The sequence below is a fragment of the Numenius arquata genome, chromosome 10, assembly GCF_964106895.1.
Source record: "Numenius arquata chromosome 10, bNumArq3.hap1.1, whole genome shotgun sequence".
In the NCBI taxonomy this organism is placed as follows: domain Eukaryota; kingdom Metazoa; phylum Chordata; class Aves; order Charadriiformes; family Scolopacidae; genus Numenius; species Numenius arquata.
In genome coordinates, this window is record NC_133585.1 from 34,331,288 (window position 1) to 34,347,895 (window position 16,608).

Genomic DNA, 16,608 nt, shown 5'->3' on the forward strand with positions numbered 1-16,608 from the left:
CACTATACAAAAAAAGAAAAAATCCCACAAACTTTGCCATTTATAGCCTCTTCATAAAATCCTTGTCTTTGCAAACAGAAATCTTTCTTAACTTCACAGCACTGACTTTAAACGGCAGTACAAAATTAACCAAGCAACTTTCTACAAATGTACTTCTGAATTATTTTACCTCCAAAATGAGTGCAGCGTTCGTAGTCAGAGCTTGCATCCGGCGGAAACTAGCAATCAATGAAACTGGCAGAAATCCTTGTTGGTCCATCTTTCTCCTCAGAAAGAAGTCTCTTTCCAAATTTTCTGTGCTGAAATAATACTCACTGCAGAAAGAAACATATAAACATGAGCCTATTATAGGTTAAAGAAAATCCTGAAATAACAATTTAAGAGATTCCTTGTTAAAGTCTTCCATTAAAAACAGAGCACACTTTGTCATCAACAAACTCGTTCTTGCAACAGGTGTATCGTTATAAGCAAGACTTACAGAACGGCATGCATGCTCGACATGTTAAGAAAGACTTATGGATCCAGTCCAGTACATAGGGGTATAAATCAAAGCCTTCTTAACATTTGCATATTTGAAAAACTATTTGTATAAAGAAAAACTATGCTCAATTTTTCTTTCACCCATCCCCTCCCTTATTACTTACATGAACAGAAGGAACAACATTCTCTTAGCCTCCTTATAGATGAAGGACAACTACTGCTTACAGTCAGAGCATAAGTTATTTCCCACACAGCAGTATCAGTGCACCTTCATCCTGAACTGTATCTTTTTTCCCAGTTTCCAGTACATTAGAAGGTTTAAGTATCCTATCTGAGTGTTGAGGCACATATATGTACTCTGAATCATTACTTCAAGCATGCTTGTGGGAAGATGAGAAAACAAAAATAATAATGTATTTATCATGAAACTGTACCAAAAGGCACAAAAGTTCATGGAGAAAGGTACAGTCTAAAAGAAGAGATGATGTTTAGTGGGTAAAGAGAAGATGGACAAGGATCATTTCAGGAATCTGACAATATCACAGAACAAAAGACAGGGGACAAAGAAATAGCAGAAAGACAAATCTTCTTAAACAATGAAGCTGTTCTATGAAATGATCAGGGTGTCAAGATGTTTTATACTTAGTGAAGAGAAAAAAGTAAGATATTCAGACCATGTTCTGTCACACAAACCAAGGGAACAAGAAAACATCCTATGAAAAAAGAATGGAAAAAAGCCCAATTTAATAATGACAACTAGAATCTAGGCCTTTCACAGAGTTCACACATCATATCATGGTTTTGCATATTATATCCAAGGAATACTACTCCTCATCAGGTTCAGGAAAATGTAGGTAGTGAAATATTTAATAGAGAGCAATTAAAACTCTACGACACAAAGACAGAGGTAGTGCAAAAATAAAACAAGAGAGCATTAAAAAGCTGAGGGGAAAAACAAATCCAAAGACATGCAAATGTAAATAAAGTTAATTCTAATTTCCACGAAATATAATCCCCACTGAAGTTGGGATCCAGGCCAAAGTTACCAAGAGGAGAGGACTCTGATGCCATCATTGACCCAAGGAGAAGTTTGATACCGTTTTGTTCTCAAATTTTTGGTAGCTAAAGAAATTTGAAGCAAAAGCTCTCTATATGAAACACTCAGCTCCGAGACAGGATGAATATAAAGTCTCAAAGTTGGACAAGACATACAACAAATGAAAACATTGCCATTAAATCAGAGCAAACAAAGAGAAGAGAATAAGGGTTTTGGAGGATTAAGCTCTTACTCAGAGCTAAGTAAACTGATCAGTGAAGCAACTGTGCACAAAAAGAAGGTTTCTTTCAAGAACATCCTATTTACTGTTCTGAATTTCTACATTTCTTTTCCCCTCCCAGTCTAGAAGATAAGCAAGCACAAAAGCCACATATCAACATTTTACTAATGTTACCTTTACAGTCATACAGTAAAGGTAAAATCTTGTAACGATTCACCTAGTTAAAAATTCCACAAGCAGAAATGGATAATGACTGAACTTGACTCAAACTGCCTCACTTGATGTCCATCACTCTAGAAAAAGGAACGTGAAAGACCATTAATGATAAATGAAGACAATGCACAAGTTTGCTCCAAGTAGAGGGACAAACCTCAATACACACACACCCTCCAGCTTTTCTTTTCTTTTTCCTCAGGGTTCCTTTGCTTATTCTTGAATGGATGCAGACTTGGATGCATGTCTGAACTTTCATTTTTTTCTTTATTTTTTTAAAGAAAAAGGATTTTAGAGTTCTACTGCACCTTGCAGACTGAGGAGTTGCTAAGTGCTGAAAATTTTCAGGCTGATTTTTGTGTGTAACAAATATTACTCTCTCTTATACATCAGTATGGTTCTTGGGACAAGCATAGACTGCTTGATAGCAGTGTATTTCTTACTGTAATTACACATCAACTCAGTTGGACACAGTCTCTAAGATTTTTCCCTATTAAGCAGATAAACTGTCCAAAAATTCACCAGTTCACTAGGATTCAAACCAATCTCTCTTCTCTAACATATCCTGACTTATCTTGGACTCCATAAGGAACTCCAAGACCTCACAGTCCTGTGTAGCTTTATTCTGTATATACTTCCTTCCATAGTCACTTTAATATTTTATAACTAAATTATGAAAGGCAGACAAAACTATCCCCGTTTAGAAGCTAATAATTGGCAATTGATAAACAAAATCTGTTTCCCATCATTTTTAATGTGATAAAAGAAGTAAAGGGATAAAAAACCACTTCTTTTTTTCTTTTTAAGGAGCATAAAAATAGTGAAGTTATGTTCTAAACCTGCTCAAGAGTCTCCCTCTCTCTCATGGAAAGCAAACTCCATAATCAAACTGCCTTCGGAGATCATATGAGACAAGCAACCAATGGCTCTGGTTAGCCAGCCATGCCACGTCTTCTACTGACACCTGCCAACCTCTTGTTGCTAAAATAAAATACAAATATAACCAGAAGTCAGACGTGACCAAGGCTGTAACTGACATTTTTCTCAGCAGAGGGGGACATCATCATGTCCTACCTTAGAAGGTCTGGATTCTACACTGCATGCCCAGAAATCTGGCCAACAGTGGAGTGTCTGTGCTCCTCCCTCACTTGTCTGAGGACAGTGCAGGCCGATTATCCTGACATGGGGGTACATGTCCACTGCCAGGTCTCATAGGGGCCTGGCAGCAAGAGTAACAAAAAAGACTGCAATAGAAGTTTTGAAGTTGATAGCCACATGCCAGATACATTCTGCCCCTAAAGAGGCTTTTTTCTTCCTTTTTGCGTCAACTGTAACAAAAGAAGCAAGAATAAAATAAGCAAGTTGCTTTATGGAATACAAGGGCAATCAAAAACCACCACAAAGGCAGCGCAGAGAAATGCCGTTGCAAGTACAGAAGATGAAATATCTGCCAGTGGTGGAAACTGTCTCTTTAAAATGAACTAGTGGTTTCCAGGCCCTTTTTGACTTGTCTCCTGGTGATAATCAGTCTTCCAGATGGTTTCTCATTGCCTAATGGTGTACACGAGAAAGTAAACATTTCAGATTATTGAAAAATCAAGTGTCATTGCAAAACTACTCTCTTTCAGTTAAATGTTTCAGATGAAACACTCTGAAAACATAAAACTAACAAGACTTCTCAAAGCGAAATTGAGAGCAAATAAGGGAAATGTCTAGCCACATCACCCAAGAGCAGCTTTATAGGCAAACAGACCAACAGTATTCAAAAGCACAAGCTCAGAGACATCCATATCTCAATTACACGACAACATAAAAAGAGGGCTATGTACCATAAATAAAGCAGGTATACGAGTTAGAGCCAGACTACAGCACAAGATGCAGCACAGCTTCCTTAAAATTCCTCCCCATCACTCACGTTTTTCCACCCCACTAGTGAATAAATTCAAACTGACACTGGTAATCATCAAATCAAAAAGTTAAATTGAAATGCCTTAATCTCCATCTTTATATGGATAATAAGGATTAAACAGAGTTTGAAATGAGTTCTTTTATCTTAACTACATCTCTAACAATATTTGTACATTAAAAAATCTACTTACATTTGATGTTTTATATATTCTTTGAGAAGTGCTTCATCCACAGAATACATCTGCACTCCTGTTCCATCACCATAGTAATACATCACGCTAGCATTAAACTCAGGTTGAAATACTTGGTCAGTTCCTTCACCATACAGTTCTTGATAACCAGCTGAATATTCGAAGTTCACTTCAAAATAAAGGAGAACATAAAAGAAAGATGATGAAAAATATTAAGTCCAGCACACAAATATTTTAAAGCATCATACACACTGCTACTTCACTGTTGCTTTTCAGCAACTAATTTTAAAAAGAACCAAGCTATTTAATTATATTAAGTTACAGGATATGTTTTTTGAGACAAGTCTTACTTGATAAGTAAACAATAATATTATAAACGTAGTTTTAAAATTTTTTGCTAAGCATCTACTTCTTTGCATACTTCTAGGGTTTCCTCTGCCTCGTCCTCTTCCTCTGCCTCTACCTCTTCCTCTGCCTCTGGAGAATCCTCGAACACTGCCACCCTCACTTCTCACGCTGCACACTTCATCATGATCATCTCTCTTTTCTCGACGCCAATCTTTAAGAGAAAAAAGCACAATACTTGCAACCATAATTAAATATCACAGTGCCAAAAAGTCCCTTGTATCAGAGTTCTCAGCTTGCGCCCAGGCAATCCACTGGTTCAGTCATGCTGGCTGAAGCAGAAGGTCAGATGTGAAGCTGCAAGGGTGAAATGGTAAGGTTTGCCCAGCCATGCCTACAGGTGAGTGGGGCAGAAGCTGTTAGCAATAAAGAAGAGTGAATAGGCTTGACTGGCATTCAATCTCAAATGCTTCTGAAGCAACTGGACACTCTGGTGCCAGCTCAGGGATCACAAAACCTATGACTGACATGTGACGAGAAGGAACGATCGTGCAACTTTCCTTCCAGGCATAATAATACAGTCTCCTCCTGTGGCCACTCCCAGCACCTAGAGAACGCTAAAAGAGCCGGTAGCTCTTGATCCTGCTTGGGTTGGGATTTCCACAGCAAAGGCTCTCTGGAGCCCCCCTTTTGTTCCCAGAAGCAGCCATCTACCGCTCCCTTGACTCTGCCCATTTAACAGCAATCATTTATTCTCTGCTGGCCGTGCCCCACACTGGGCTTTTAAGTTAAGGACCCTTTTTTGATAACGTGCAAATCTAAGACAACTCTGTAAGAATCTACGTAAGGTTATCATATAAACATGTGGTCTGCACATAGCAAAAGAGAAGCAGAAGAAAGGAAAGCAATCAGGTCCAAACCAGACCCCAGGGAACCTTGGTTCTGCTCACTACAAAACTCAGGAATAGGTGTAATTCTCACTTTATTCATGAAGCCCTCTCTCATACTCTTTCTTTCTCTTTTACTAACATTCTCAGAGACTTCCATCTTCAGTCAGTCACCCTTGCTTAAAGTTTCTTTCAGTTGTGATTGGATAGTCTTCGAGATGCCGGAGAACCCCTTTGCCAGAAGAATGCGTGGAGATAAAGCCCCTACTTGATCAAATTGAGAGTTGCTAAATTTAACAAAGGACTGCCTAAAGATATGATTGATTGTTCTTTTTCTAGCAACTATTTTTAATGAACCTTACAACAAAATATGTATGCTCACACACTCAAGTTCCTGCACTTATTTTCCATCAAATAAGACTCTGTGTCTCCCCCTGGGAATTTGGACCTTAGCCTTCACGCTTGCTACCCTCACCTTAGAAATCCCAACTGTGTAGGCATTATTTGAACTATTTCCCCAAATCGGTTTCATTTTTGCACTCTGAGAGTGTACGTGGCTCAGACACATGCAGAAGTCCTACATATAACATCTTCATGAGCTAGTGTTGTATTTAAGCCTGAAACAAGTTTTTTATTTAAACAGCCAACATTCCTGAAGAGCAAGAGATATTTTATGTTCTGAATTTCACTGAATTTCACTGAATTTTTTAGAGTTGGAAGGGACCATAAAGATCATCTAGTCCAACTCCCCTGCCAAAGCAGGATTGCCCAGAGCATGTCAGAGCATGTTACTCAGGACTGCATCCAGGCGGGTCTTGAAAATCTCCAGAGAAGGGGACTCCACAACCTCCCTGGGCAGCCTGTTCCAGGGCTCTGTCACCCTCACCGTAAAGAAGTTTCTTCTCATATTTGAATGGAACCTCCTATGTTCCAGCTTGTGCCCGTTGCCCCTCGTCCTCTCACTGGCAACCACTGAAAAGAGTCTGGCTCCCTCCTCCTTCAACCCACCCTTCAGATACTTATAAACATTGATAAGGTCTCCCCTCAGCCTTCTCTTCTCCAGGCTCAAGAGTCCCAGCTCTCTCAGCCTTTCTTCATAAGGCAGATGCTCCAATCCTTGAATCATCCTCGTTGCCCTTTGCTGGACTCTTTCCAGTAGTTCCCTATCCCTCTTGAATTGGGGAGCCCAGAACTGGATGCAGTATTCCAGTTGTGGCCTCACCAGTGCAGAGTAGAGGGGGAGAATGACTTCCCTCGACCTACTGGCCACACTCTTCCCTATGCAGCCCAGGATTCCATTGGCCTTCCTGGCCACAAGAGCACACTGCTTGCTCATTGTCATTTTGCTGTCTACCAGGACCCCCAGATCTTTCTCTTCAGAACTTGACTCCAGCAGGTCCACGCCTAACCTGTATCGGTGCCTAACATTCTTCTTCCCCAGGTGCAGGACCCTACAATTTTCCCTGTTGAACCTCATGAGGTTCTTCCTTGCCCAGCTCTCCAGCCTGTCCAGGTCTCGCTGGATGGCAGCACGGCCCTCCAGGGTGTCAGCCACCCGTCCCAGTTTGGTATCATCAGCAAACTTGCTGAGGATACACTCTGTCCCCTCGTCCAGGTCGCTGATGAATATGTTGAACAGGACTGGACCAAGTATTGACCCCTGGGGGACACCACTGGTTACAGGCCTCCAGCTTGAACCTGCTCCATTAATCATTACCCTTTGGGTCCTGTCACACAGCCAGTTCTCAATCCACCTCACTGCCCCCTCATCCAGCCCACACTTCCTTAGTTTCCCAATGAGGATGCTATGAGAGACTGTGTCAAAAGCCTTGCTGAAGTAAAGGTAGATGACATCTGCTGCCCTCCCCTCATCCAACCAACCAGTTATAGTATCGTAGAAAGCTATCAGATTGGTCAAACATGATTTACCCTTGGTAAACCCATGTTGCCCACTTCCAATAACCCCCCGCTCTTCAACTTGTTTGGAGATGACATCTAGAATGAGTGTCTCCATTACCTTCCCAGGGATGGAGGTGAGACTAACTGGTCTGTAGTTCCCAGGGTCCTCCTTCTTGCCCTTTTTGAAGACTGGAGTGATGTTGGCCTTCCTCCAGTCTTCAGGCACCTCTCCTGTTCTCCATGACCTTTCAAAGATGATAGAGAGTGGCCCAGCAATAACATCTGCCAGCTCTCTCAGCACTCGTGGGTGCATCCCGTCAGGGCCCATGGACTTATGAATGTCCAGTTTGGCCAAGTGGTCCCGAACCTGGTCCTCCTCTACTGGAGGAAAAACTTCCTCCCTCCATACCCTCCCCCTTGCCTCCAAGGCCAGAGATTCATGAGGGACAGCCTTAGCAGTGAAGACTTGAAGAAAAGAAGGCATTCAGCAACTCTGCTTTCTCCGTGTCTTCCACCACTAGGGTGCCCATCTCATTCATCAGTGGGCCCACATTATGCCTAATCTTCCTTTTGCTGTTTACATACCGAAAAAAAACCTTTTTGTTATTCTTAACTGTAGTGGCCAAGATGAGATGAGTGGCCAAGATTCTCTCACACTTAAACTGATCTTGAATCACTAGAGCCTTGAAGTAGAGTTCCTGCTACAAGTTTCTGGTCATTTGACCATCCTGAGCAATAACTGCTAAAGAAAGCAACACATTAGTAAAAATCCTCCCCCTGTCCATCCCTCAGGCATTCAGATCAAACCCTTACATCCATGTTCCTAAAATGACTTCATAAACAAATCCCATCTCAGTAGCGTCCAGCACTTATTATAATGAGCAAACATTTAAATTGTTAATGTACATTGTAATTTTAAAACTTAAATGCAAATACATAAACCAAAGAGTTACACTCAGCCTAAAGATTTCTGCCATGCTATATTCAGAACACCCGAGGACCAGAAGCAGTGCCAGCTGTGGTGCATTTCTCCTTCTGTTGTGCTAGTAAAACTTTTTGCATGGCCATGCTTAGAAATAGGTCAGGGAACTGAGGGCATTGCTCCAACTTAAAGGAAAAAACCAACATCAGTAGAATTGCCAAAGCAGAGTTCAAAGTGTAGGTCCACAGGCAATCGCTCTGGTAACAAAAAGCTGTGGGAATAGCAGCTGAGCAGGACAAAGCAATCACCTTATGAGAATATTTCTAAACTTTCTGCATCATAAAGCTGTGGCCCAAAACTCTTTAGGGAGCCATGAAGAGATAAATATATGCTGCTCTAATTCAGAGCACCAGCACACGCTGTACAGATAGACTGTTTCCAAGTTCAGTTACTCAGCAGAGTCAGTGATTGAGACATCACAACTCTGATCAATTTGTGAAGAGGTTAAAAAAAAAAATCTGACAGCAAGCTTTTCAACAAAACTTTCTAATTTAAAATCTGTTAAACTACAGCACCTTTTTTTTTTTGCTGGTTATTGGCAAATATTAACACTAGGTTTTACTTAGTATAGGCAAAATCAAGTTTCCAACGTAAACTGCCAATCTAATGCTTGCTCACATGATCTATACTTTACTTGCCACAAATCGAAAGACCCAGAGATTGAAAACTACTTACTTCTTGTCTCATTCCGTCTGTTGTTATGAGGTATTAACTTGTTTGTTTCCAGCAGGAATCTTGAGCTAGTTCGAGAGCCTGGTCTTTCTTGACTGTCTGACCTTACATCATCCAAGTGAAGTGGCACCCATTTCTGCTTGTTACCTTGAAAAGTTAATAAATTACTCTTAATTATAGTACTACTAGAGGTTTGAGCTCCTGAAAAAGTTCTATAGAATTCTTCTTGTAGAACTAGTAACAGCTAATTTCAAAGTTTAAAAACTGGGAGAAGTTTAACATTGAAATTTTATGATATGATTAATGACTAAACAATAATAAATACAGTAAACAGGAATTTCTCAAACTAAAAGGCAACCTTACCTAAGCTTTAAATACATGAAATGAAGGTGAGCTTTTTTCTTTAATGAAGTTTTAGATGTATGCCCCATTACCGAGAATTTGTAGCTACATAAGTGTTAAATATATACAGTAAATTCATTACTATATAATTTCACAACTTGCACATGAAACAAAGGTAAAAAAATAACGTATCAAGTTAACTACTACAATAAAGACTTCAGTCACAAACCATGAAAATTTTCCTGAGAATTTAGCTGTGGTACTGTATTTTTCCCGTGAGATATTCAGAGTAAGTTCTTCATGTGCATCAAAAATCATTAACAAAGCTGTATTTTGTTGTACTCTGGCCTAAAATATCCACTAACCATTTATTTAATGGTAATATTAGCTGTTCTATACTTGATTGGTATTTTGGGCTTCATACCTTTGTAGACAAAAAATATAAGCAAATACATAAAATGGGTTATCCACACTGAGGAAGAAGGGAAAGGGATACGTTGTACCTGTGGAATGTTCATTTTAATTTTCCCCTTAGACTGAAAAAATTAAAAGCAATAAAGGATTTGTTTTTTAACATATACATGGGAAGATTAACCAAACAAAGGTCTTCAGGATCTGAAAAATATCAGCAGGGAAGCAAGAAAAAAGCCCAGCTGATGGCAGCAATATCTTAAAACTCTCTAAGATAATTCTCTAGCCTACTCAAGTCTAATGACCAAATGAGTTTGCTACTTATTTTTAATTTAACAGATTGGATCAAAAGGAAATTAATAACCTCGTTTCGTTTTCACGTGATCATTTCAAAGCATAAGCTAATAGTAAAATATGAAAATTAAAATGTTAGTATATATAGTAACAGACACATATGTATGAAGTTAAATTAACATATCACTATCAGGTTAGTGGAATAAAGATGTGAGAGACAGTAAGTACAGCCATGCTAAAATTTTCAAGAAACGGTCAGAGCTCCATGAACCATCAATAGGACATGAGCTGTTTTTTCCCCAGAATTCCCCCAGAATTTGACTAAACAGAACACCCTAAAACCCGAGACAGGAAGCCTGTTTTAAACTTGCTAGGCAGAAAGCAACATATCCTGTTATCACCCAGAAAACGCAAAACATAAAAAGTTTCATCAAGTCATTCAACTGGAATGAATGTAACTGTATCAACGGTGACTTACTGCATTATACATAGTGCCCAGACTGACCTTTTTTCCTTTGGTTATTTGTTTGAGCTTCGTCTTCACTAACATTATCTCCTGGACCATCTGGCTTTGCCTCCGAGTTGTCCTTGATTCCATTATTGCTTTTTTGATCAGATTTCTCCTCCTTTTCTCTTCTATTTGTTGGCTTCTTACTGTGACTTACAGCCTTACACTGCAAGAAATACTGGCAATTACTTCTGACAGTACAGCTGCTGATAGCAAAAGGTTTAAGTTTCCTTTACCTATTAAAATTCCTTCATTATTACCTGTTCTCAGCCTTTTCAGCAGGGTGAGTTTTAAGAACTGTGTTGTTTTTTAAAGTCTCATTTTAAATCAGTCTATTTCCTCCTAATTTGGCAAAGAAAGTTTTTGTTTAGTTGGTTTTTAACTGAAGATGTAGAATTGCGGAGTGTGCAATCATGTTTCAATACCTCAGAATTGAAATTTATTTTATAGAAAAGAAAGAAATATTACTCACCAGTATCTATTGTTCAGACTGATTATCTTTAAAAAGCTGTGCTTACAGAAAACTGACTGGTAAATCAGAAATTCCCATGATGCTGTGCAATCTCTACAGCATGTAAAATGTGCATGTAAACTACAAGGAGCCATAGGTCTTAACTCTGACAATTCTGTTCCACTAAATCAGAACATGAACCAAAGATCAGAGGATGTGGAGGTGTATGATTACAGATTTATTTTTTCCCACATTAGAACATGGCATTTACTGGGAACTGTGTGCCTTTGAGAAGTGCCAGCATCCTGCAGATCATCACTTCTTGGAAATCCCACAGAATAACATGTTTCAAAGAAGGCAAAATGAGCAGCATTTTAGCAAATAGTGGAAAGTTTCATTTTTTTCCCCAGTATCAATACAGGCTGGGGAATGAAGGGATTGAAAGCAGCCCTGTGGAAAAGGACTTGAGGGTACTGGTGGATGAAAAGCTGGACGTGAGCTGTCAATGTGCGCTCGCAGCCCAGAAAGCCAACCGCATCCTGGGCTGCAGCAAAGGAAGCATGGCCAGCAGGGAGAGGGAGGTGATTCTACCCCTCTGCTCTGGTGAGACCCCACCTGGAGTGCTGCCTCCAGCACTGGAGTCCTCAGCACAGGAAGGACGTGGGTCCAGAGGAGATCACAAAGATGATCAGAGGGCTGGAGCACCTCTCCTAAGACGACAGGCTGAGAGAGTTGGGGTTGTTCAGCCTGAAGAAGAGAAGGCTCCGGGGAGACCTCATAGCAGCCTTTTAGTACCTAAAGGCCTACAGCAAAGATGGGGACAGACTTTTTAGAAGGGCCCTAGTGATAGGAAAAGGAGTAATGGTTTTAAACTAAAAGACAGTAGATTCCAATAGGAAGTTATTTTCCATTATGAGGGCAATGAAACACTTGCCCAGAGAGGTGGTAGATGCCCCATCCCTGGAAACATTCAAGGTCAGCTTGGATGGGGCTCTGAGCAACCTGATCTAGTTGAAGATGTCCCTGCTCATTGCAGGGGGGAGTGAACTAGATGGCCTTTAAAGGTCCCTTCCCACCTAAACCATTCTATGATTGGATACAATGTCTACCTGCAAAATTAAGCTTTGCAGATATTTCTGCCAAACAGGAAGAATACTTCTATGTTGTGGAGTTAGCTTTCAACATGTTGGAGTCCATACAGTAGATACAGCAATACTACGCTATAATGAATTTGAATGCAAAGCCTTCCCTTAGACAATCAATTGAGATTAAAAACAAAATAAATGTTATTTGGATTAACAGACACTATATGAATTTGTGTACTCAAATTCTCACACACTTAAGTCAGCAAAAGGTTAATTAACATCTATGCAATACAATCTAGACCATCTGGTAAACCAAAAAATCTTTTAAAAAATATACTCCAAGCAGACTATTTCAGACAGAAAGCATCAAATGTATATATTCTTATGAAACACTACATACATATCTCTCAGCAACTCTGATTAGTACTGTATAGACATCATTAATCACATCAAAATTTGACATAATAACCAAGTACCTGTAGTACTAAAGAGAATGCAAAAGATAAGGGTGCATGTTTTCTTAAGTTACTAAAATCAGTACTTCCAAAAAAAGAAAAAAAAAAGAGATGCTAAAATAAGCATATTATAGATTTAGTCACAAATATTATTAAAGGATATAAAATTTAGTCCTTTTAATGCTATTCAGTCTCTCAGATCTAAGCTCAGCAGAGCCTCTCCTTTTCTGATCATCAGAATATGATAGAAAATATCGCTATTTTTTGGACACAGTTACAGGGTTTCTCTGCACTGTGTCTCACGTCTTACACCAGTAGTCTCTGAAAAGGTACAAACAAAAATCACTACATAATGGAACAGTGTTTTTAAATTATTAGACTGTAGTAAACAAAGAGTTGTACACCTGAGGTATAAAAAGCACAGGTGAATTATTTCTAATCTTAAGAGTAACTAAGGAAGGAGTTTGATGCACAGCTGAGAGTTATACACCTCTAACGCCACCAGATAAATCAGCAGCTTTAGGATGCAAGTCACACATCCTTCATGATATTGTTAAATATATCACCATTGTCTCCTCCTGAAGTGGTAGTCTCTTCCATTCCCAGCAACTGACAGGAATATTGATGATGGAAAAGCTTAGAAATACTTTAAAAAAAAAAAAGTCAAATCAAGGATCCTGTCTAAACACCCTAAACCATGATGAGACATATGCACACACCAAAGCACTCTAAGTGGTATGTAAGCAACTGAACGAGCATTAATTTATTGGCATATAACCTGTTCAGGTTTTAAAGACTCTTCTAGCAATCTCAAAGATTTTCTTTGAGACCCTGTAGAACAAGCTCCTAGGAGGCAAATTCTACCTCGCAGTAAAGACAATGCTGTGTCAAATCTACAGACATCTGTAATTTTCACCTGCAACACTAAAAGCCTGGTTAGACACCTGAAAATGTTTTGTTGCTGACATAAACAACAAAGTTTTGACACTTGAGTGAGAAGGGAGGGTGTTAGAAACTCAGCCCCGGCAGGACTAATGATTCATGCCAAACTACCTTAATACTCTTTTTCAGTTTTCATTTGGACACTTTCAATTATGCAATGCACTTTGTTGAACCCAAATTGTCTGGTTTCCCTCACCAAGGATATAGTAAAAGCATTACAGGGGTGCTGCAGATCTAAAGCAAAGAGTGAAACGGCACCTCATAGCTTGCAATAATCTCTGCTCTGTTCTTTTAAATAGCATAAATGAGATGTAAGATAGATTATACACTTATCACTTGAGATAAAGCAAAAGGAAGATAATTTGCTGTAATAGATGTTAACTAAAGATCCAGCAAGGGGTAAATAAGGCAAGGATAACCGAGTTGCCCTAACACAGCCTTCACAAAGCATTCTGAGGGAGGGCAGCATGTTCACAACCCCAAAGGTGTGTGCATAAACCTCCCAACGAGTAGAAACGGGAAATACAACTTTTAAAATGGTGCAGTAAATATACCTACATGTCCATGGCACACCACTAATGATAAATGGAGTGTATGTGTGTGGGCTTGTAAAGGGTTCCGAAATTCCAGTAGCAGTGTAGACAGTTAAGCACAGACCAGTAACTGAATTATTTCTGCTGAATTATTTCAGACAAAAATTCTGCTGAAACCCCAAAACACCCAAAGCACATTCTGGGTGGAATGGTATTAAGTGGAGAAGTCAATATGATTTAAAAAAAAAAAAAAAAGTACTGAAGATAACAAAAGATACTTACTTCATTGTTTGCTATTTCACTTGGTGTCGGCCAGTTTGTGATATCACCAAAATCACCAGCCTGCAAAGATGACAAACAGTTTATACTACTTCCTAGATTTAGTCCTTTTTAATACATGGAAGATGTCAGTCATCACTCAGATGGCCAGACTACCGCTTTGAGCAGAACTGTTAGAAGTAGCAACTTTTAAAAACTGAGAAATACAACAGAAAAACAAACAAACATACAACTTTTGAAAACAGAATATGATCAATTGTAGAAACAACTACTCATTGCAGTTACATCCAAACCAAGGCCCAATACATCTTAGCTTGTAATTAGTATGACTGTCTAAAGAATGTCTTCATGAAGAATATTTTAATTGGGCACAGCCAAAAAAAAGAGAGCAAGCAAGTAAAATTTTCCACATTCTATTATAAATGGCTTATGACTTTTGAGCACACATAAAAATTGTCATATTAAATTTTGTCTTACACATAGCTTCCTATGTGATTTAAAGGTATCTACTGCTTAAAAGTCTCTTAGTTTTTGGAAGACCTTTGAGCACAGGTATTATCTAACCTATAATGGGTGGCTGTACAAAATTTTAGAAACTCAATTTTTCAATAGAAGGATTCAGTGTCACCTGTTGTCATAATGATAATTTTGTAACAGCACATAAAGCACACACATCACATAATATGCAAAAAAAGGATTTCCAAAACCCATGCAGCATCACTTGTGCTCAAATGATGTTGTTTCTTTGCAGCCCCATCACGTTTTCATATAATCCCATTGCTTTTTTAAACAAAAGTGCCATTCCTTATCCCTCATACATACACCACTTTAGCATCCCTTCTAATTTTAAATTTTCCTTCCTTTTTTACTTTTCGCTCTCTTCAAGATTAACCATTGCCAAGGCAAAACATAACAACACTGGTTGTAACTTCTAAAATAAAAAGACAGCAAGATATATTGTAATATCGGCTATTTACCATAATGAATACTTACAGCCAGAAACACTCCTTTGAAATTATTTTATTTTCCTACCACATTATCAGCTGAGCTAAATGTCAGTTTAAATTAAAAGGTTAGATTAACTGGGACTTCTAACACAATAAGTCCAGTAACTCATAGCCAAATGTCCTTCTGGCAAATACAAACCTTGCTGCATTTTCTTGTCCTGGGTTTCGCTGCTTTTATAACTTTAGTGGAATTTTGTAGTTCTGAAAAGAAAGAAAAATATTTTCAGGTGAAAAATTCGACTGTACTTTAAAATAGGAAGGAAGGTAAACTTTAAGAACTCTGTTTAGCTATCTATCATACTACACCAAAATTTTTTTGAGGCCTTGGTATTAAAGTCAATGAACATTTCCATAAAGTAACTAATAGTACATGACATTGAAAAACTCTCATTCCTAATGAGTTTAAATAATCTTGAAAACCAGGTGTACAGGATACTGTATAACACAGTATTTAAGCATTTGCTCAGCTATAAAGTCAAAACTATCTCATAATGCTGGTATTTTAACCCAAGAAGTAGCAAAGAAAATGAGCACCTGAAACACATTAAAAATGTTACCCTATTAGACTCTATTTTTAATAAGAAAAAATTAATTTATGAAATCTATCATTATGCAAGCATGAAAAAAAAATAGAAGTACTTATTCACAAATTCCGAGTCATTTCCTTTTATAAGCAATTACTCAAATGCCAAATAAAATTTAGCCATATTGCTCATAATCAAGCCAAAGTAATAAAAAAAAAAAAAAAAAAAAGAGGAAGGAAAGGTGAAGAGAAAATGACTATAAAAACTACAGTAAGCCTAATAAATTTTAATGCTCAAATTCCACAACGGATATGGTTATGATAAATATGAGCATTTGCAACGAATCTGACACTTATACATTTTCAGAATTATCCCGAGTCAAGATCTAAACTTTATAGTGATAATAATCCCACCTGATCTGCTGAGCAACATTCCATTATACTTCTACCAGTAATATCTGCCAGGCATTAATAAAACAAAGTGGAAATAACTCTCTCACACACATAGAGCAATATTATATCCTAACAATCTAGGATCAGTAACCTACATAAAAAAAAAAAGTCTATTTAAACTTACTACATCTTTTAATACATGTGCAATTACCCTCTGTATATGAATCTGATTTTCTTATTTGCAGTTTTTCCCTACCCATCTCAATTGTGTTCTACTTTTTGCATTGGGAATTTAGGGGAAAAAACCCCAGTAATATCAGGCAATTTTTCTTGGGAGATTAGAATTGCAACAGAGGAAACCACCTCTTAACTTCTGTTAGGCCCTGGTTCTATTCTCTCAATGTGTATTTTCCCATAGAGAAGCGGTCACAACCTCTCCTTAAAACTTCTTATTCAGTATTTTATTGCAAGACAAGCTTGAAACATTGAACATGACTGAAATCACTAGTGGATTATTTATTTCATACAGGG

At 38.4% G+C, this 16,608-nt stretch overlaps 1 protein-coding gene across 2 annotated transcripts in view; it reads right to left on the reverse strand.

Annotated features, from left to right (window-relative positions):
• LARP1B (La ribonucleoprotein 1B) overlaps nucleotides 1-16,608 on the reverse strand; it is a 35,126-nt gene that overhangs the window by 11,623 nt on the left and 6,895 nt on the right. For both annotated transcript variants that reach the window (XM_074154964.1, XM_074154963.1), the window contains 7 exons: nucleotides 15,301-15,362; nucleotides 14,158-14,217; nucleotides 10,407-10,575; nucleotides 8,858-9,001; nucleotides 4,491-4,628; nucleotides 4,070-4,238; nucleotides 170-314 (listed from right to left, as the gene is read on the reverse strand). In XM_074154964.1, the coding sequence (XP_074011065.1) occupies nucleotides 170-314; nucleotides 4,070-4,238; nucleotides 4,491-4,628; nucleotides 8,858-9,001; nucleotides 10,407-10,575; nucleotides 14,158-14,217; nucleotides 15,301-15,362 (887 nt within the window). The remainder of the gene's footprint in view (nucleotides 1-169; nucleotides 315-4,069; nucleotides 4,239-4,490; nucleotides 4,629-8,857; nucleotides 9,002-10,406; nucleotides 10,576-14,157; nucleotides 14,218-15,300; nucleotides 15,363-16,608) is intronic.